Source organism: Pleurodeles waltl, chromosome 2_2, assembly GCF_031143425.1.
Source record: "Pleurodeles waltl isolate 20211129_DDA chromosome 2_2, aPleWal1.hap1.20221129, whole genome shotgun sequence".
NCBI lineage: Eukaryota > Metazoa > Chordata > Amphibia > Caudata > Salamandridae > Pleurodeles > Pleurodeles waltl.
Window position 1 is genome coordinate 867,703,548 of NC_090439.1, and position 22,909 is coordinate 867,726,456.

The 22,909-nt window shown below is 46.0% G+C and overlaps 1 protein-coding gene across 1 annotated transcript in view; it reads left to right on the forward strand.

Annotated features, from left to right (window-relative positions):
• LAPTM4B (lysosomal protein transmembrane 4 beta) overlaps positions 1–22,909 on the forward strand; it is a 585,847-nt gene that overhangs the window by 189,293 nt on the left and 373,645 nt on the right. Inside the window, exon 2 of the mRNA XM_069220520.1 lies at positions 11,723–11,834. Coding sequence (XP_069076621.1) covers positions 11,723–11,834 — 112 coding nt within the window. The remainder of the gene's footprint in view (positions 1–11,722; positions 11,835–22,909) is intronic.

Here is a 22,909-nt window from a genome sequence, read left to right on the forward strand (position 1 = left end):
TCCTTTATTTATTCCAGTTGATATCCTAACTTATGTTTTAGGATGCTCCGGCTGATATTAAACAATACTTACATAGCCTTCAAGTTGATAGATGAGGGTTATTTTAAATGCGTCATGCAATATTCATTGACATTGAAAGACGGATGTGATATGCAAGCGCGGCTCCTTCGCAGTGGCAAAGGAGCGTCACCCCTCTGGCTAAGCCAGGAGCTGAAAGATAAAACGATATTTCATTATTGTTTTTATCTTTCAGCTGCTGGCTCAGCCAGCAGCAAGTGAAGGGAGGGGCGGAGCTGGGCCATGAGAGGAGTGGGAGAGGAGGGGGAGGTGAGAGTGCACCTATGTACACAGGTTTGTTTGGCAGGCCATCTGAGGCTGGCCAAACACACATGCACACTTAAGTTTCTCCAGCCCGGCTGTGCTACACAGCCAGGCTGGGGAAACTGCACAGACTCCCATGCAGTGTGTGAGCGGTAGTCCAAGCTGCTGAGACCAATCCTGATGCTTCCGGATTTAGAATGTGAGAAGCCAAACAGTCCGGGTATCCATGTGAAGGCAGGAGGAAAAGATCCAGAGTAACTATCAAAATATCAAAGGCAGTTAAAGCATTGCTCATCACCACATATGGATCAGGCCAGAAAGGTATCTGAGTCTACACCCAGATTTCAAACAAAGACAAACAAATTCAGCCCTACATGATCATAAACACATGTGCAACAACAACAACTAGTGACCAAAACATTTAGAACAAGCGCAACACTTTTCTCTCCATCCAGCTGCCATAGTTTTCATTCTTCTCCCAGATTCATCACTGTTAATTCAGAATTGATTTTTGTGTTTACAGACAACTTATTAAAAAACAGCATCCATAAAATAGACATGGCTCTCATAATTCTCTCAGAACATGACTTGATAAGTGTAGGTACAGGTCAATAGAAAAACAAATCAGTTAGCTGAAGCCCAGGTACTGCTCTTCTCATGTCACATGGTACAAATTCTTCTCTGACTTTTTCGTCTACAGAATAACAATGACACATTGACTGAGACTTGTTAAAGAGATGAAGGAACAATTACAAATCACTAACACAGCCTAAGTCTTATGAACCCAGAACCCCATGGAGCAAAAACTAAAGGCTGGAACAACAATGAAATTCACATTCTGCCATAAACATTCCTAGCAAATTATCTGAAAATCGAGAAAGAGTGCAACCACAATTCTCTCGTAAGGGTGAGATAGTCCACATCAAAACTAAAGACAAAGGCATTACCACGATATTGAAATCCCTTTACCACAAATTCTGATGAATGTATTATAGCAGACCCTTATCAGCTGAACAGGATGATTTCTTCAAGGACATCTCACACTGGAAAAAAATTGGTGCTCGCCTTTTAATTTGAAGAAGCCAATATATCCAAAGCAGAGTTAATAATGCATGAACAGCAGTATTTCCCAGCCGAGAGTAATCGTCGAAGAAATTCTGATCTACGAATCGTATATTTTTTTTGGCATACTTATCTTTCTAAAACTTTGCTAATTTCATGATCATCTTGAAGCTGGTGAACCTTTTAAAATAACTTTTATAAGTGGGTCGAAGCAGCGATACCCCAAGCAGTGCACCAATTGTAAAACAGAAAGGTCGCGGCAGTTATTATTATTTTTAAACACTTTCATTTCAATTTTGAGATAACCAAGCAGATTGCAAAGACATCTTATTCAATCTTTGCACGTACAGAGCACAGTAAGAACAACCCAATACATGACTTCCAACTGTGCAGATTATATGGTGATATACGGTATCCGGGGAGTCGGTAATGAGATTTTACATGTTCTGTCACCAAATCCTCCCACAGCACAGACCACAGTTAGGGAAAGTCAATGGAGTCCCGTTAGGTGGGTCTCGGGTACAGCACGTATTCACCTGTCATTCAACCTTCCGTTCGCATCCATTCACAAAACATCCATCATTCCTGGGGTCTTCACAGTCCATCTGAACTACTCACAGTATCATCACCCCGCGTTCAGGCCTCCTTTATCGTAAGAAAGAGTTAACATAGTTCAACTGACTTGCGGTTGCTTGCCTGCCCAGGCTAGGCACACCAGGAGTGTCTGCAGGGAGCAGAAAAAAAGGTTCTCGGAGCAGTATTGGGATATTCATAATGAGGAGCAGGAACGGGGCAGCACCACCTTCTCATCATGGCTATGCGCCTGCTGAGCTACAGCAGAAGCCTAGTCCATCTGCCGATAGCATCCATGAGTCGATAAATAGCTCTGCCATTATTGTCTAGCAGTACAACAGTCGGTCAGTGTGGACCTGTATTCCCAAATAAAGAACGGGTCAGTAGCCCACCGCAAGGGATACTCCATCCGCACCGGCGGCCAGGCAGCCGTAAGGGGCCGAGGGCACTTAATCGAATGTTATAAAACATTCATTGCTGAAGCTACACTCAAACGTTTTCAGCACTTCTCTACATTCAATAGAGGGGAAATAACATCTACTAATATAAATAATTTATATAATGCCTAAGGGGCCTTAATCATATAATACAGGGCCATTTTGTTTAATTGCAATTGTAAAATGTTCACAAAAATGAGAGCAGTGAAACTAGCCTGAATTTTATGACTGCTAATCTCACAAGAGCAAAGTGGATTCTTAAAGTAAGGGTGACAGCTTCAAACGCAATAAAATAGTTCTTCCTAGTATATTATATTCAGCAGAGCACACCGATAAAACATTGAGATATGATATTCAATAGCATTAAAGCTTTTTATAGGCTTTGGTTGTATTTTTTAATAGATTTTCTTATTATGAATTCTTACAACACAAACACAACCACATATGTATAACAAAGAAGCAAATAAATAATAATATGCCAGAATTGCAAAATTAAGTGTTTTTCTTCTGAAGTGCTAACGTAAAAGAAAAAAGGTGACCTGAGGACTATCAAGTAGAAGTAAAAAAGTTATAGCAGCATAACAATTAAAATTTCTTATTCAGAAAGGTAATAAGGACATTGTCTGTTCCATACCCCCTTTGTTTTGACTCTATTGGCTGTGACCTAAAAGTTAGGACTAGGCATTATCAAAAATGATATTATGTAGTAAGTATTGTAGCATTAGCCCAACGCTCTGAGAAACCACACCTGGTTGCAGGTTTCCCACAATTGTTGCAGCTCTCTCCACAGTTTAGCTGTGCGAGTGGTCTAAGATTCCTTGATCGGATGAACCGTAGAATACCTGGGGAGGTATATAAGAAATATTCATGCCAGAATGTTTCTTTCTTTTATTCGGGCTGCCATTGTAGGGGTACAAAGTCTTTGAATAATGAGATGTGACAGTTTCAACTCTGTGTTCAGTAAATGCCATAGTTTTGCAAAACGTCCAGCACTAGCAGTTGATTTATACTACTGTTATGAAAGTTTTTTTTTAAAGAATTGCTCCAACTAAAATTCGAAGTTTGGTTGCTTAGAGCTTTTCATTTATTGTGACTTGTGTGGCCAGATATACCCACTGAGAAACATCATTTTAATTGATTGTCAGCAGCAGCCTACAGGTAGCCTGAGGCATCTACAGTGTTCTTTGAGAAAGCACAAGCAGTTGGCCAATGAATCTCTGCGGTTTTGTGACTATAGCGAGGGGTCAGCTGCAAAAATTGACAATTTGTTTAAGTGAGAGACTAATGCAGATCTTGTAGACCTAAATGTAACTGTAGTCTTCCATCTAAAGGCTGAACGAATAAATGAAATGATGGTAGTGACCGTCTCCTGATCTGAAACCTGCCTCAGGCGAATGTTGAGTGACAGTAACATTGGCCAAGGTGTTTCTGTATAAAAGGTCACAAATGTGAAAAGGGATTCAGGTGTTTATGGTATTCATCAAGCCTGAAGGAAGTCACATCTGTGCTACCAAAAGCTTTTTCACGTGAGGGCTAGATCTGAGTGACGACGTGTCCCCCTCTTTAAATCACCGCTGATCCCATGACTGATGTGCTCGACGCTTTATGAATGAGGAATCGGCTTTCCCTCCTCTTGCTTTACGCCTCGTGTCATTAGGCCCGGAGTGCAGCAATGATGGTTGCACCCTGAATGCAGAATCACTTTTTCAGGTTTCATTAGAGGGCCTAGTGGAGGAAAATCAATTTGTTGCACTAGCTACTGCCAACCTTAAGTATTTTACTGAACATTTGTTTGAAATCCGACACCAAGCTGATAACGTGTAATATTTCTTAAATGTTTCTGGGAACCGCAGAGACATTCCAGAGATGTATTTACTTTTATCCAATCCATTTGCAAAATAACACTTGCATATGTTCGCTTGAGAGGGGACTCGCATGCACCTCTGGGCACGAATATTAACATGGCAGTGCCCCCAAGGTCTCCTGTTCACTGGTGGCTGCTGGCACTAAGTTTTCAGAGTATAACATTGCTTATTTAAGCGAATTTTCCTCAGATACAAAGTCGTCTCTTGAACACGCCCTCGCCTCCTTCTGAGTGTCTTTACTGGTAGCACATCAGTCAGAAATCATTCCCCCTATGTTATTCCCAAATCTTAATCCACTCGTGTTGAAGAAACTCTTTACGTTATGAGGGTGACAATGTACTGTAATTTCCAGCACCGGAGCATCACATGGGGCTCATGGCTTGCCTCGCCTTGGGTGAGGATGCTCTTAGCAGAGAAACCTCTCTTGGAAAGATTCCGTGAATTCCATCTCTCCTAGGTTAGGCTTGCTTGTACAAATGCTGCGATATTCTAGAGAGGGCTGAGACCCACGAGTAAACCACTGGAGATAACGGACACGTGCTATCAAGGAGATTTTCAAGGCTACCACGCGGATTACTCTTGCATAAAAAGCTCTCCCTGGCTGCTCTTTTGATGTTATAACCTCATTACTGAATTTAACCTGCAGCTAACTTTTTTAAAGCTGACCTTGAACTATGCTTTCCCTACCCAATACATTACACAATCAATCAATCAATCAAAGAGACTTATAGAGCGCGCTACTCACCCGTGAGGGTCTCAAGGCGCTGAAGCGGGGGGGGGGGGGGAGAGAGGGGAGGAGGGGAGATCACTGTTTTCGAAAAGCCAGGTTTTAAGGTTTCTCCTGAAAAGTAGGAGGTCCTGGGTCTTGCGGAGGTGGGTGGGGAGGGAGATCCAGTCTTTGGGGGCCAGATAGGAGAAGGATCTGCCTCCAGTGGTGGTGTGTTTGATGCAAGAGACTGTGGCGAGGGAGAGGTCGGCGGAGCGGAGGTGGCGTGTGGGAGTGTGGAAGGTCACTCTTTCGTTGAGGTAGGTTGTGCCGGTGTTGTGGAGGGATTTGTGTGCGTGGATGAGGATCTTAAAGGTGATCCTTTTGTCTATGGGGAGTCAGTGGGGGGATTTGAGGTGTGGTGAGATGTGTTCATGTTGGGGCAGTTCGAGGATGAGTCGTGCTGCTGAGTTCTGGATTCGTTGTAGCTTGCGTTTGAGTTTTTGTGTGGTGCCGGCGTAGAGGGCATAGCCGTAGTCAAGCCTACTGCTGATGAGTGCGTGGGTGACTGTCTTTCTGGTCTCTGTGGGGATCCATTTGAATGTCTTCTTCAGTGTGCGGAGTGTGTTAAAACATGAGGAGGTGAGGGCGTTGATTTGTTGTGTCATAGAGAGGGAGGGGTCCAGGATGACGCCGAGGTTGCATGTGTGGTTTGCGGGGGTGGGTGCGGGGCCTAACGTGGTGGGCCACTAAGAGGGGTCCCAAGTGTTTTTGTGTGGACCAAAAATGATTATTTCGGTTTTGTTGGAATTGAGTTTAAGGTGGTTGGCTGTCATCCAGGCAGCGGTGTCAAGGAGTGCAGCTTGTAGGTTGGTTTTGGCGGTGGTGGGGTTGCGGGTGAGGGAAAAAATGAGTTGTGTGTCATCAGCGTAAGAGAGGATGGTGATGCCGTGGGGTTTGAGGATGTTGGCTAGTGGGGCCAGGTAGATGTTAAAGAGTGTGGGGCTGAGGGAGGAGCTTTGTGGGACTCCGCAGGTGATTTTGGTGGCGGAGGATTGGAAGGGTGGGAGACGGACTTTTTGGGTTCTGTCGGTAAGGAAGGAGGTGAGCCAGTCCAGGGCTAAGTGGCGGATCCCGGCGTCATGGAGTCGTGTACGGAGTGTGTGGTGGTAGACAGTCAAAGGCTGCGGAGAGGTCCAGGAGTATGAGTACTACGGTCTCGCCCATGTCGACTCTGGGTCTGATTTTGTCGGTGCAAGCGATGAGAGCGGTTTCCGTGCTGTGATTCTTGCGGAACCCAGATTGGGAGGGGTCAAGCGTGTGGTTTGTCTCGAGGAAGTGGGATAGGCAGGAGTTGACTAGTTTTTTTCCGTGACCTTGGCTGGGAAAGGGAGGGGGGAGATGGGGCGGTAATTGGAGAGGTCGTCTGGGTTGGCTTTGTTTTTTTTTAGGAGCGCTGTGACTTCCGCATGTTTCCAGAGGTCAGGGAAGGTGGCGGTTGCGAATGAGCTGTTGATTATGGCTCGGAGTTTAGGGGCGATGGTGGGTCTGGCCTTGTTGTATATTCGGTGGGGGTATGGGTCGGAGGGGGAGCCAGAGTGAATGGAGTTCATTGTCTTTTCAGTTTCTTCGTCGGTGGTGGGGGACCAGGTGGTGAGTAGGTTGGGGGGTGTGTGTGGTGGGTTTGTGTTGGGTGGGTGGGGGTTGTGTGTGGAGGGTGTGTGTGGTATGAAGCTGTTGTGTATGTCCTGGATTTTGTGGTGGAAATGATTTGAGAGGGAGTTGCAGAGGGTTTGTGTGTGGGTGGGGTCTTGGTTGCTGGCTTTGGGTTTGGAGAGCTCTTTGATGATGGTAAAGAGTTCTTTGCTCCTTTGGGAGTTGTTGTCAATACGTTCCTTGTAGTGTGCTCTTTTGGTGGTGCGTATGAGTTGGTGGTGGATGCGTGTGGTGGTTTTGAGGGTGGAGAAGTTTGTGGCGGAGGGTTCTTGTCTCCAAGTTTTCTCTGCTTTGCAGCATTTGCGTTTGGACTCGTGGAGTTCAGTGGTGAACAATGGGGTGTTCTTGATATTGCGGGTGGTGATGTTTTTTTTGAGGGGCGCGAGAGCGTCGGCACAGGTGGTGATCCATTTGTTGAGGTTGTGTGCGGCGATGTTGGGGTCGGTGGTGTTGGGTGGGGGGGTTTGTGTCAGTTGGGAGTTCAGGTGTTCTGTGGGGATCTTGTCCCACATGCAGTAGGGGGTGGTGTGTTGGTGGTGGTGTGTGGGTGGTTTGTTGTAGGAGAAGTGGACGCAATGGTGGTCTGTCCATTGGAGTTTGGTGGTGTGGGTGTAGGTGACGTGTTGGCTTGAGGTGAAAATTGTGTTGAGTGTGTGTCCAGCCGAGTGGGTGGGGGCTGTAACCAGTTGTTTGAGTCCCAGGTTGGTGAGGTTGTCCAGGAGGGTGGAGGAGTTGTGGTCTTGGGGGTTTTCCAGGTGGAAGTTGAAGTCGCTGAGGAGTATGTAGTCTGTGGAGGTGAGAACGTGCGTGCTGATGGTGTCAGCGATGGTGTCGCAGAAGGGGGGGCGTGGTCCAGGGGGTCTGTATATGAGTGTGCCTCTGAGGGTGGTGGTGTTGTTGATGTAGATGAGGAAGTGAATGTGTTCTGCGTTGTTGAGGGTGTCAAGGGTGTTGGTGGTGACCTTAATGGTGTCTCTGTGAAGGATGGCGATGCCGCCTCCAGGTTTGTTAAGGCGGTCTTTGCGTTGGAATTTGTAGCCCTCCGGGGTGGCTGTGGCTATGTCTGGCTCAGATGTGAGGTTTGTCCATGTTTCTGTGAGGAAGGCGATGCCGGGTGAGTGTGATGTGATGAGGTCCCAGAGTTCTATGGCATGTTTGTGTAGGGACCGGGTGTTTAGTAGCAGACAGCTGAGGTGGTTGTGGGAGGTGTGGTTGTTGTGATGTGAGATAGCGTTTGCGGGGGTGCTTGTGGTGTTGCTGTGGGTAGAGGTGATATTGGCGTGTGGCTTGTGCGGGTTGTGGGGCTTGTTGGTGGGTGCAGATGTAGTTGTGTGGGGGCTGTTGTGTTTGGTGTTGGTGTGGGGTGCGTGGGAGGTGGAGCAGGAGAATAGGCAGGTGCGGCAGGAGAAGGGGCCTTATGTGTGTGTGGGGCTGGTTAGTATGCAGTTGGGGCGAGCTCCGGGGTTGAGGGAGAGGGGGGAGTGGGGGTGGTAGTGTAGTCTGGGGGGGTTTTGGCTGGTTGGGCCAGGGGGACTGGCGCTGGGCGTTGTCCGGCCGCGGACGGGCGCAGACAGGCTTGCCTATGTGGCACCTCCGGCGCGCCAGCGGCGCGGCTGCACAGCGACCACCATTAAGAGGGGGAGGTGGGAGGGAGGGGCAGCTGGGAGGCAGGAGGCGGGCGGGAGCGGGAGAGCGAATGGGGCCGGGGCCGCAGGGACGCAGTGGCGGGGAATAGGCAGGAGCCGGGGGAGCGCACAAGGGTCGAGATGGCCCAGAAAAGAAGGAACGGTGAGGGAAAAAACAGTGAAAAAGCAGTGAAAAAGGCACAAAAAAGCAAAACACAATGCACAGGCAAGTAAAGAGAAGCAGAAAACAGAGGGAAAGTGGATGAGGTCAGAGGATCAGTGGAAAACAGGCAATACAAAGCACAGACTATCAGCGGAGGATAGAAGGAAAGGAGAAGAGGTCAGAAAAACGGTGGAAACAGTGGAAACAGGCAATACAAGGCACAGACTAACAGCGGAGGACAGAAGGAAGGAGAAGAGGTCAGAAAACGGTGGAAACAGTGGAAAACAGGAGACACAGTGCACAGATTAGTAGAACTTACCAGCGTACACTGGACACCAGGGATGCGGAGGGAGGCCTCGAACACACAATCGGTCGGGTGGGCGGGGGTCGGGGAGGAGGGGCACAGCAAGGTGGTGCTGTTGGCGCAGGGGAGCGAGCTCCGGCCAAAAGAGGTCAGGGGCCTCTCACCTGGGCCGCGCAGCGACCGCCATTAAGAGGGGGAGGTGGGAGGGAGGGGCAGCTGGGAGGCAGGAGGTGGGCGGGAGAGCGAATGAGGGCGGGAGGGGGTGGGGCCACAGGGACGCAGTGGCAGGGAATAGGCAGGAGCCGGGGGAGATGTCCCAGAAAAGAAGGAACGGTGAGGGAAAAAAACAGTGAAAAAGCAGTGAAAAAGGCACAAAAAAGCAAAACACAATGCACAGACTAGTAAAGCGAAGCAGAAAATAGAGGGAAAGTGGATGAGGTCAGAGGAACAGTGGAAAACAGGCAATACAAAGCACAGACTAGCAGCGGAGGATAGAAGGAAAAGAGAAGAGGTCAGAAAAACGGTGGAAACAGTGGAAACAGGCAATACAAAGCGCAGATTAACAGCGGAGGACAGAAGGAAGGAGAAGAGGTCAGAAAGCGGTGGAAACAGGCAATACAAAGCAAAGACTAGCAGCGGAGGATAGAAGGAAAGGATAAGAGGTCAGAAAAACGGTGGAAACAGTGGAAACAGGCAATACAAGGCACAGACTAACAGCGGAGGACAGAAGGAAGGAGAAGAGGTCAGAAAACGGTGGAAACAGTGGAAAACAGGAGACAGTGCACAGATTAGTAGAACTTACCAGCGTACACTGGACACCAAGGGTGCGGAGGGGGCCTCGAACAAGCGATCGGTCGCGTGGGCGAGGGTCAGGGAGGAGCGGCACAGCAAGGTGGTGCTGTCGGCGCAGGGGAGCGAGCTCCGGCCAAAAGAGGTCAGGGGTCTCTCCTGGGTGAATACCCTAAATACTGGCGATGTGACAGGGCAGAATAATGGCATCTGAACATTGCAATATTAACCCAATGTGTCTTAGTTCACTGTCTAATTCACTTTCGCTGTAAACCCTGACATTGGGTTATTTCTGAAGCCAGGTGAAAGCATTGAATGGACATTCAGAGTAGGGCAAGCAGGCGAAACTGTTGCAGGGCGCGAGGGAGGACTGGGCATGCATGTCTTCCACACAAATGCTGCACAGCTGTCTATCTTACAGTTAGCATAGTGTTCCCAAAAATGAGAATTTAAAGAGGTTAGGTGCTAGATGTATAGCACCTAATCTTGTAAACAATGCTTGTCAATTGATGCACAGAATCTTTGGAGATGGGCCTGTTTTAATGGCATGAGAGCGATGGGTTAAATGCATTACTCCCTTTTAAGCGGAGGGAATGTACTGATGTGTTGAACCTGCATGAACCACTTCTGCACATGTAATGCGGTGCAGATGTGAAATGGTTCTCGTTGTGTTGTCCCCAGAAAACTGAGTTTGGGATGCACTGAATAAAAATAGTTGTATTTGCAACTTGTTTTGTCGTAGATATTACTTGTTCTCACATACATTCATATTCTGCATGCAAGATTCACATATGCTTGCTAGTACAAGGAATGTAGATTGAAGTGATACTAGTTCGTTCAGGATTAGTCCCACGCCTCATGGGGCATATTTATACTTTTTGGGTCAAAACTGCACTTGCGCCATTCCTGAGTACCAGCCGGGCGCCATATTTATGGAATGGCGCAAGCCAGTGTGAAGGGTGGGCTAGCATAAAAAAAAAAAGACATTAGCTGGGTGGGGCTGGCGGTATGGGGAAGGGGGTTTTGCACCCAAAAATGACGTTAGGCTGGTTAGAGTCAAAAAGATAACTCTAACCAGCCTAGAGTCTTTTTCTGACACAAAAACATTCATACCACATGACTCCTGTCTTACAGAAGACAAGAGTCATGCCCACCACCCCAATGACCAGCACAGGGGACCAGTGTCCCCTGGGCATGGCCTTTGCACCCTGTGAAATGCATGGGGCCCCAAGTTGGGCCCCAGATGGCAATTTAATTAAAAAAATAATTACTTACCTATACTTACCTACGTACCTGAGATGGGGTCCCCCATCCTCCGTTGTCCCTCTGGTGTGGGTGGGGGTGTTCCTAGGGCTTGAGGAGGGCACCTGTTGACCCATTCCATGGTGTTTAACCATGGGAATGGGTCCACAGGTCCCTCAACCCCTGGTCTGACCCAGCATTAAATAATGATGCAAAGCAATCTTTGCAACATTATTTAGCCCCTCCCCCCACCCATGCGTCATTTGACCCCGGGGGTGATAAATATGGGGCTATGGCGGTAAGCACCATTTTTTAGATGGGAATGCCTACCTTGCATCTCATTGATGTAAGGTAGGTTCACGCATCTAAAAAAAACGATACTAACTCCAATATTTTCATGTTAGACGTGTCTAACGTCAAAATATAATTATGGAGTTAGTTTTGCGCCAAATTTGCTTAAAAAATGATGCAAATTCGGTGCAAATGGGGTATAAATATGCCCCCATGTTTATTAACATAACAGTTCCGATTATTTGGTGTAGTTGTAATATTTTATTTTTGTTACGTGTCAATAAAACACAGAGCAAGCAGCACCTATTCCTATTTTTCCTCAATAGATGTAAATAAAATGAGAGCATTTAGGTTAGACAAAGGAAAATAATCTCTAATTTCAAAATCAGAGGCGAGCCAAATGCTTTGAGTAGCTGGTAGACAACTTTTAAACAGTTGTACTGTTCTCTATACCTTACATCTAACTATATAAATATTACAAATACTATTCAAGTGTCCAATGGGCTTTTATTGCGCATGGATGGAAAGAAAACACCTATTTATTTTGTTCTGTGAATAAAATTGATCCTATGTTATTTTTTTTTTTGAAATCTGAATTTTGAGCATTCATATTTTTCTCTCCTGGTAGATCATTAATTCGGTGGTACTGCTTATCCTCTTGAGTGCCCTCATTGATCCTGACCAGTACCATTTGCCAACGACTGAACTGAGCAATGACTTCGACTTCATGGATGATGCCAGTAAGTATTGATACTTCTGATTTTACATTTAAAACTGGCTTTAGCGTCTTTATGCAGGTGTGTTTTTGATTGCACGCAGTAAAACGATTGAACTACACTCCAGAGGTACCTTATGCTGTGATAATCGTCACTGCCGTAAGAAGAAGCGCACCAGCTCTTTCCGCCAAACACTATTTCTGATCCCACTGACCAGCTTTCAGGCCTCTTAGTGTAATACAACGAGTAACAGGATTACCAGTGCTGATACGAACCACTGTGACACAGCTGACAGTACCTGAAGGTCTGGCACCATTACTTGATCACAGTCCAATGGAGAAATTAGACAATGGTGTAAAAATGGTCCCTGCAGCCCCCGCGGTGTGGAGCCCCCCCAGCACAGTACCCTGTCCTGAGAGCTCCAGAGGGGGGCCCTCCATGCACTGTGCAGAGGGGCCCTCTCAAGTTTGTTACACCACTAAAAGTAGATGATGTCAAACCTTTAATATTTAGTTTAAATTTCTTGTAGCATCCTATATCATTTTCTCAAAAAATCTTGTATAGTAAGTACCACAGTATTGGTCTACGTTTGGTATGGCTTTCATGCTCTTGTGTTGCCCATTACTAGATTTACTGATGTGGGACATTGCATGTAGAAGTAGTAGGAGAAGGGAAAAACAGAAAATGTAAGTTTAGGGAAAAGCTACATTGCTGAATCAATGTCTAGTTCTGCATTCAAAATACAAGGTAATTATCTATTTTCAGAGGAACTGCAGGGGGATAACTAGGGACAAGGCAGATGCTAAACATTACCAAAATAAGGAACTGCTGTAGTGTGCACACCTTAATGTGAGTAAATGAAATGGATTATATGGCATACACAAAGGGATATTAAAGGAACATACAGTTGTGTTTTCAGTAAAGCCTGTTTAATGAAATAGACATTAAGGCCCATATTTATACTTTTTGACGCAAAACTGCCCCAGTGCAGTTTTGCGTCAAAAATATTACCACCGGCTAACGCCATTTCGGTGCGCTGTGCGGGCGTCACATTTATATTTTGACGCACGTCGTCGCAAACCTCAGATGTAAGTCATTTTTTTTACGCACACCGCAGCGTCAAGTCGTAAAGCAAAACGACGTTAACACAGCGGAAATGACTGTGGGTCAAATAGCGTCAAAATTCCCCCAAAACACAGCCATTTCAGCAGAGGAGAGCCAAAATGGATCCCAGATGCCTGTACAGACCCCAGGAAGATGACAACAGACCAGAAACCAGCCAGGAGGACCCACACAAGAACCAGGACAGTTTGAAGAAGAAAATAAAGTGTCGCTTCAGTGCAGAGGAACAGGAAATTCTGGTTCAAGAGGTGACGGAACACCAGCACCAACTGTTTGTCACCTCAAAGTTGCCAATCAGTAGGAGAGAGGCAATATGGCAACAAATTGTTGACAAGATTAACAGTGTGGCAGAAGTATGCAGAACAGTCATCGAGTGCAAGAAACGCTGGCATGACTGCAAGCACAGGACCAAGGAAAAGATGGCCAGGAACAGGAAGGCAGCACTGCAGACTGGAGGTGGGAGTCCAGCACACCAGGAGGCCTTGGACCACATGGAGGAGATAGTCGCAGCCGTCAACCCTGAGGAGATCGTCACAGGGATTCAAGGACAGGACAGCGCAGACTACCAGGAGACAATGCACATGCAGGGTAAGTGGCATGGGGAATTAAAATGCACTAATGTCAACTGTAAGCAGGGGGGGAATACTGACCACAAAATGCGGAAGCCATGATATACATGGAGTGGCATGGGTAAAGGGGTATGGCATGGGGGCATGGCCTGTACAGAGAGAAGCTGCGGCACACCATAACACAACACCAACAACAGTCCCCTGGGGGTATGCTGCCATGCCAACGATGTAGCAAAGGTAAAACCACGCCAGGAGGGAAGGGCACAACGTCAAACTGGCATCCCGTCACACGTCAACCACTACCCCCTACATTAACTAGGGCCCAATTAACAACCTCTAGCCATACCGACAACTGGAATGTAACAGTGACAAAAGTTGCCACTACCACCTACGCTCTGTGTGCATCTCAAGTAGCCAATGGCAGTAACGTCCTCATGGATCATACACACCTAAATTAGTGGGTTGAGGATGACAACTTTAACAATCCCCTGAAACAAGACGAATGTTCCAGTCCTGTCAGTTGTGAATGCCCATAGTTGCCGCAAACATCAGCCAATGTCATCAACATTAGGAGCTACACAGCACTAAGGTCACACCCATGCAGCATATGCCAGGGTCCATCCTGTGCCTGGGTCACAATGCAACATCCAAAATGTCATACTGCTCAGACAACAGCATTGAGGGGGAGGACACATGTAACTGGTCACTGACATACACCTGCACAGTCAGCGGAGGTAATAGGACACTGCTACAACTTTCAGGGCAATCCAATCTCCACACATTCCCCAACATCAGCGGTACACATTACCAATGTTAACATCCATATCGTGCCATTACATAGCTATGCATAGGATACGCTACATTTCAACTACATATAAGTGGATGTGAAAGATCAGAGACTGGGTCAGGTCCAGATTGTTAAGTGTGCTACTAGTGCCATCAGAGCACCCACAGCCAGTGAAAGGCCTCACCATTAGAATGGAAGTAGACGGAGGTTTGAGTAGGACAAGAAGGTGGCAAATCAATATTTGGCCTAAACCAAGACCTAGAGGAGATGATGCCGACAAGTCAAAGAACTTACCACAATACATGTGACAAGTAGGTGGGCCATAGGCCTGGTAGAATGCCCATCTGAAAGACTGGAGCAATGAACAGGAAACAAGATCACAATGTGAATTCATCAGAAGGCAGGCATATCACATCACTAATGCCACAACACAAACACACTAATTGTACCCTATTTCATTGCAGAGGACGATGGATCTCCTGCGGATATGCCTGTCCAAGACTACCCTGATGACATGGATGACGAGCTGACAAACATCAGCCACCAGACCCTCCAAGATGTCCTTGGAACCCTCCAGACCCCACCTTCTGTCACAAGGAGGAGCTCAGAACAAGCAGCCATCACAGAGCACCCACCCACAACCCCAATTGTAAGACCTGCCAGCTTCAATACAGCTGAGGACTCAGACGACACAGGCACCAGCTTTGAGAGAACTGTAGTCGGAGTACAGTGGGAGCTGGCCAAGGAGGTGCGGGTGGGGATGCAAAATATGGCAGCCAGCCTAGAGGGGGTGCCTTCATGCATGATGTCATCTGCAGATCAGGCAGCAGCCATGCAAGCGCTAACATCCATCCTGCAAGGACTACAGCAAACTGTAAAGGAATTCACCACTGCAGTAAGGGAGTTGCTACAACACCTCACACCCCAAACCTTCCACTGCATGCAACAATCTAATCACGACACCCTCGGTGCCGACCTGGCTGCCTACCATTCTGATGTGGCTACTATTCTTAAGAACCAGCAGATCCTCCTTGCAGCAGTACTGCCCTTCTTAAGATCTTCACAGGTAGCAGCGGCCGGGATGTCTGACTCCACGTCTTCTAACACTGAGGTATGTGTTACCCCTTCACAACCACCACCACCAAGGACAGAGGAGGCAAAACACACATCAGAAGATGAAAACGTGTAACAGATCACTTTCACACGGAAAAGTACCTGGAAGCACTAGTCCCTGCCACATGGCCAACTATTACCAAGGTCCAGCGATTTGTAACATGCCGGTCTTACAACAACTGTACTCAATGACTGTTCTGCAAACCACTGTTTATCTTCTCAGCCTGCCCAGTGATTGTCTTTCACTTACTCATTGGCAAATCCTGTCCCTCTGCACTGTCGGACACATCACCCCAGCATGTCAAATGCATTTTTCTTTAGCACTTGTGTAGGATCACAATGGAAGATGTCACTATAATGGACTCACAATCATGGACAATGTACATATAGCACTACAGCACTTTTCAATAAATAGCACTTACACAACCACTTTGTCTCTGTGTAATGTGACACATCAACAGTGCAGTAGATCACTGAAATGTGCCTCCTGTCACATTACATGGCTTGTCAATACAGCTGTCCTGAAATTATGTAGTCTGATAACTATGCACAGTGGCCTGGATTGCACCATACTTTGCCCTTCCTGAGGGTAATATCTGATGAAAAGAGAAACCATACACCATCATGCTGTGTTGGACAGAATAATGCTTCCTCAAGGGATATCTAAGCCATTAAATAGTGGCAGCAAACTGTTGTCACCATGCAATACTAACATATAACAGTGCCCACAAATCTAAGCAAACAGTGAACAAACTACATGAATGAAGGTGTCTGAGTTTACATTCAAATAAGTAATCATGCTGAACAGTGTCACACATTATGTCTGTGAGTCATGAACACGTTACTACAAGAGTGCTTACTACAACTCAGCTAATAAGGGTTTCCTTGAACATCACACTGCAGTCAGACATAACACAGTGTCCCCAATACCAAATCTGGAAGCACTGTTTGTGACTTTGAAAACATACGTAATGAAAAAAAGACGTTGGGATCCATAGTAACTGTGATTGGTGGTTGCAAGGAATGGTCAAATATTTGCAAAGTAGCTTTGGGGTAGCTGCCAATCTTACAGCTCAGTTGGGATTTGTTCGTAGCATAGGACACAAATGTAATAGAACAGAATTGGTGTACACTTATGCCAAGGCCCTGATCAACAAGCATTTTACAGATACTGTAAAGGGTTCACTGCATATTTATTAAACAGTAATAACAGAAGAGGAAACTCGGGGAAAAGTCTTACCTACCCTAATCTACCCTAACTACTCATTACCCACAACTGTCCCTAACTAACCTAAGCTAAACTTACTTATCACATGTAACAAAACGTTCTAAACATCAATCCCCCACCCCCCCTTATGAGACGGGACACATGGAGGACAACAGATACTAACCTAAACACATACTATCCTATACTAAACAAATATATATTTTTTGTATTTTTTTTTTTTTTTCTAAACACAGAAGAACCCCAACATAGCCCATACACTCAAAAAGAAAAAAATTAAATATTCAGGACCCGCCACCCAATAACACTAACTAAACAAACAACCTATACTAACCTAACACTAAGCCCACTAAGTATAAGAATAAGGAAAGAGGAGGGAGGGAAGGGAATCATGCCCATCAACAAAGTCTAGAGGTTGGCCCTCCGGAGGGTCCGCTTAATGGACCGCACACCCCTGTTGATATGGCGAACATCCTGCCGCAGGTGACTCATTTTTCGGAGGACACGGTCCATTTTGCACTTCATGTCCTCAAAAGCAGCAGGGTCAATTGTTGCAGCTGGGGCAGTCTGGGTACCAGCTGAGGACGTGTATTGTCAATGCCTGTGGGCTGCCCTGAAGGCTGTCCACTGCTAGGGCCTGGAGCACTTGCAGATGTTGTTGGGACAACTGTCCCAGCTGTGGGTGGTGCCACCTGGGTGGTAGTGGTGGTCGTGCTGGTGGTGGCTGTGGTGGGCAAAGTAGGGCCACCCTGTGGGAAAGCCCTCCAGGCTCCGGAGGCACGTTCGGTCCTGTATCTTCAGACCATTCTTCTGTACCCCGACTCTACCACCAGGATATGCTGGTAACGCATTGCCCGCCTCTGGAAATCACGGACCTGGATGGCTGTCATATTAGCAGCTGTGAAGACAAAGGAAAAAATATTACATTAGGAACTGCATTGTGTGAAATGGCACAAGAAGTAAATCAGACAGTACATCTACTGTACTTGTAACAGCTCCTATCATCATACAGATCATTGAATGTCCCTGAGGAAGTACATGGCAGACCAGCCTACAAAGGTCGTATCACACATAGCACATCCAAACCCTACAAGATGGGTAACAATTGGTATGATTTTGGCATCTATGTTCTGCCAGTTGTCAGCTAACAATCATGCTGCACATCCTCCGCCAATGCCAGGGCTACAAATGTCAGTGTATGGGATGGAAATCTAGGGCCACATGATCTGCAAGTTGTAAATGGACTTGCTAGTATAGTACTCATGTGCTATACCTGAGTGTGTATACTAGGTTCCGACCAAAGATTCACTGATTTACATGTCTGTGTAACACACTTGTATCATCAGTCCTAGGTACACTATCCACAAACCCATGCCTGTGTTTGAGGGTGGGGGGGTGGAGAAACAACTAACAATTTCCAACAACATGGACACCCAGGAAGCTTAGGAAAGCTGGACATGTGTTTGGCTCAACACACACACCACAGGTAAGGTGTATCTACAAATAGGAGACAGCAAACCCTTGACCAATCCCAGCGCCACACATGTCTGGCAATGCAGACCTTTGTCCACATCATATACTTCCAGTAAGCCATGACTTACAACTAACACAGAGTTGCAAGAACACCCCTGGCCATGATTTGCATGCACACCTAGGCCATTGAACTCAAGTGCCACATACCTGTAGCACTACATGTGGAGCTACATGCTGCTAGGAAGTTCAACCTACAGTTTCATAAGTACATTAGTGAATAGGGAAGCAGAAGTCTGTGGGTAAGCATGTTGCAGCCCCATTCTGGGAGAATGTGGGTCTGATTGGCAGACTGAATCTGAGATTAGGTCCAGTGCGACTCTTGTTGATACAAGTGTTACCCACATGACTCACCCCAGTTCACATTGCGGGCCGACAGGAAGGACCTAGAATCCTAGAAAAGACAATAGGAAAAGCATTGGCAAACTCCATAATGCAGAGTTAATTAAATCCCACTCATGGAACAAGACAAATGATGGGCCAACGCATCACACCTTGCTATTTGTTCAACACACAGGAGTCCATCACACATCACCAGCAAACACAACACATAACATACATATCAACACTTACTGGAGTTGTCGGGATCCTCGAATGAAGCCACCTCGCCCACAGTGTAGGTGTGGGTCCACCTGTAAGGCATGGAAGGAAGAAATGTGCTCAAAATCTGTGCACTGTCCAACAATTCCAAAGACAAAAACTATGTGTAAGATTACATAAGTAAGTAAAGCCACTCAGACATGATGATACTGCATCCGATATAGCACTGCTAACATGTACATAGCATGGGTCTCCTGTGACATTTACACACATATCTGCACACATGCAGTGACCCTAACTATCATGTGGTGGCAAACATGCTCCTTCATTAGTGAGCAGAAATAATAATGGAGTGTATTCGTCTCATCATGTGCATCCAAGAGAGACATCCAAAGCCACTTTCCTTGAGGAGTGCATTACCAATCAAACAGCCATTGTGGCCATGCCAAATGTATGAGACATAAGTACAATGTACAGAGGGGAAGGAACATTTGTATGCCCTCATGTTGTTACCGTTTCTTCATTTGAAGTGACCCTGCTATGATGAGTTGCACCAACCATAGAGATATGAACCCATGTGCATAACTTTGGCCTGCCATCCCTAAATGATAGGTGGAACACCAAACACCAAATACCAGTGTAAGATGTTAGCTGAGGGCACCTTGAACTTTTTCCCTATGTTTCCAAATCCAGATCTGACATGTATCCAAAATGGTCTAGGACCACAATAATCCCTAACATTCATAGAACTTCCGTGGACGCTTTCCATACACTCATGTGACATATGTCTGGGCCACATTGCTATCATCAATTGACGTTAAGCCTGCACTCATTTTCGGCATCATGTAGTGTTGCGAAAGTCAGTCTAGCTATTGCGTCAACAAAGGTCGGTAATATTTTGGAAAATGTATACCTCACTGGCAAATGAGACCTATATAGACATGATTGGCTCCTAATTTGTGTTGCTGTCTGACACAAAAGGGGCACCAACTTACATTAAGCAAAAGTATTCAGCAAGTTTGCAGAGCACTTGCTTCCTGACAGCTAGCAATTGTGGTCCTTCACACAGTCCATCAATGACCCTGTATGTTTCCAGAGCATTCCACACACTCAACAACATAGTCGGCAGATATTGTACAAATCATCTGATGCCACTTCAGAGCTTTTAATTGTGCACATTTACGTGATTTGTACTCACCAACAGAGCCACCAATCACTACTCCCAGGTGGTCCAGCAGATCTTGCTCCCTGGAGATGAGGTGAGCCCAGCGGTGCTTCAGCTGGTGGTCATTCCTCTGGCTCCGATATAGGTGCTGCAAGGGATGCAGGACCTTTCCCCACCTGATTTGACGCGCCTCGGTGTGATACCCCTGTATCACCCACCCCCCTGCCTCAATCATAAGTGGGAGGAAATGGCACACCAGCCATATAAACCCCCCAAGCTCCTCCTCACCCATCTTGCCAAGACGTGGCCTACCCAACATCTTAGCACCGAAAAAGGGGAATAGGAGATAAAGAAGAACAAAGGAGAAAAGGGGGAAAGTAGAATCAGAATAAAGTAAACTTAACAACTAAAAGAGCCCAATTATCCCCAAACTAAAACTACCCACAACAGACTCCCACAAATAACAAAGACAATACAATTCTGGACAATAGTACACAAAAAACACTCAGACAGTATACAACAACAATTTTAGATAACAAACTAACAAGTAATGGAGCACACAGGAGACAAAAGCACAATTTCACTGGTCAAAACTCAGAACACAGCCACACAGTCTAGAAGAATCACAGACTGCAAAGTGAAAGTGAAAGTACCCCCACTGTACATAATCTGTAAACAGGAAATCCTATTACATCACTTCCTGCATAAAATGGCTGGCGTTTTTATCGTTATGCGTCATAATTTTTGACGCATACAGTATGTGCGTCATTTTTTTCGACGCACAGGAGTAAAAATTAGGCCGCATCCATATATTTTAAAATAGTCTAACACTTAACCAATTTTAAGGGCATTATGGGTCGTTTTTCGGCCATGAGCGTCATTTTTTGATGCTTGTGCATCATTTTTTGACACCTATGCGTCAAAATTTCAGGGCAGTAACTGGGTTTGGGTAATTTTGCCATTTTAATGTAATGTTACATTTGTGACACAACTGAGATAGGCTGGTTGTACCCACTTTAGTGTTGACGGTGTATGGTCACATGTGAGACATCATACTGCTGCAGACCATGATCCGCTACTTCCTTAACAGGATTCTCACGCTTGGCTGACGCACTAGATGGCCATATGTGTGGCCTACATATATGTATTGCACAAATTGGGCATGTTTGGTGTCAGGAGAGGATAGCAAGGTGACGCACATAAGTACAAAACCTCAATGCCTATGGCTCAATGTGTGTGCATTGGCTACAAATGTAGTTGTTGACCCAGTGTGTGTGCATCACAAGATGCATTATTGAAAATATGCTTGTATGAATGTGAACTCAATGTGTCCAAACCTTAGATGCAAGTCAGTGTGGAAATGAGAGAGGACATGTGCTAGTCATACATGTAGCAACATCTGTTGTGTGCACTTCCAAGATTTTAACCCCTTCGCTGCCAGGCCTTTTCCCCCTCCTGTGCCAGGCCTTTTTTTGCCTATTTGGGGCAGTTCGCGCTTAGGCCCTCATAACTTTTCGTCCACATAAGCTAACCAAGCCAAATTTGCGTCCTTTTTTTCCAACATCCTAGGGATTCTAAAGGTACCCAGACTTTGTGGGTTCCCCTGAAGGAGGCCAAGAAATTGGCCAAAATACAGTGAAAATTTCGTTTTTTTAAAAAAAATTGGAAAAAGGGGCTGCAGAAGAAGGCTTGTGGTTTTTCCCCTGAAAATGGCATCAACAAAGGGTTTGCGGTGCTAAACTCAGCAGCTTCCCAGCTTTCAGGAACAGGCAGACTTGAATCAGAAAACCCAATTTTTCAACACAATTTTGGCATTTTACTGGGGCATACCCCATTTGTGCAATTTTTTGTGCTTTCAGCCTCCTTCCAGTCAGTGACAGGAATGGTCATGAAACCAATGCTGGATCCCAGAAACCTAAACATTTCTGAAAAGTAGACAAAATTCTGAATTCAGCAAGGGGTCATTTGTGTAGATCCTACAAGGGTTTCCTACAGAAAATAACAGCTGAAAAAGAAAAATATTGAAATTGAGGTGAAAAAAACATCAATGTTTCTCTACTTTTTACTCTGTAACTTTTCCCTGCAATGTCAGATTATCGAAAGCAATATACCGTTACGTCTGCTGGACTCCTCTGGTTGTGAGGATATATAGGGTTTGTAGGTTCATCAAGAACCCGAGGAACCCAGAGCCAATAAATGAGCTGCACCCTGCAGTGCGTTTTCATTCTCTACCGGGTATACAGTAATTCATTTGCTGAAATATAAGGAGTAAAAAATAGCTATCAAGAAAACCTTTGCATTTCCAAAAAGGGCACAAGATAAGGTGTTGAGGAGCAGTGGTTATTTGCACATCTCTGAATTCCGGGGTGACCATAGTAGCACGTGAATTACATGGAATTTCTCAAATAGATGTCTTTTTTACACACACCCCTATATTTGGAAGGAATAAATGTAGAGAAAGACAAGGGGCAATAACACTTGTTTTGCTATTCTATGTTCCCCCAAGTCTCCCGATAAAAATGATACCTCACTTGTGTGGGTAGGCCTAGCGCCCGCGACAGGATATGCCCCAAAACACAACGTGGACATATCACAGAAAACAGAGCTGTTTTTAGCAAAGTGACTACCTGTAGATTTTGGCCTCTAGCTCAGCCGCCACCTAGGGAAACCTACCAAACCTATGCATTTCTGAAAACTAGAGACCTAGGGGAATCCAAGGAGGGGTGACTTGTGTGGCTCGGACCAGGTTCGGTTACCCAGAATCCTTTGCAAAGCTCAAAATTTGGCTAAAAAAACACATGTTCCTCACATTTCTGTGGCAGAAAGTTCTGGAATCTGAGAGGAGCCACAAATTTCCTTCCACCCAGCGTTCCCCCACGTCTCCCGATAAAAATGATACCTCACTTGTGTGGGTAGGCCTAGCGCCCGCGACAGGATATGCCCCAAAACACAACGTGGACACATCACAGAAAACAGAGCTGTTTTTAGCAAAGTGACTACCTGTAGATTTTGGCCTCTAGCTCAGCCGCCACCTAGGGAAACCTACCA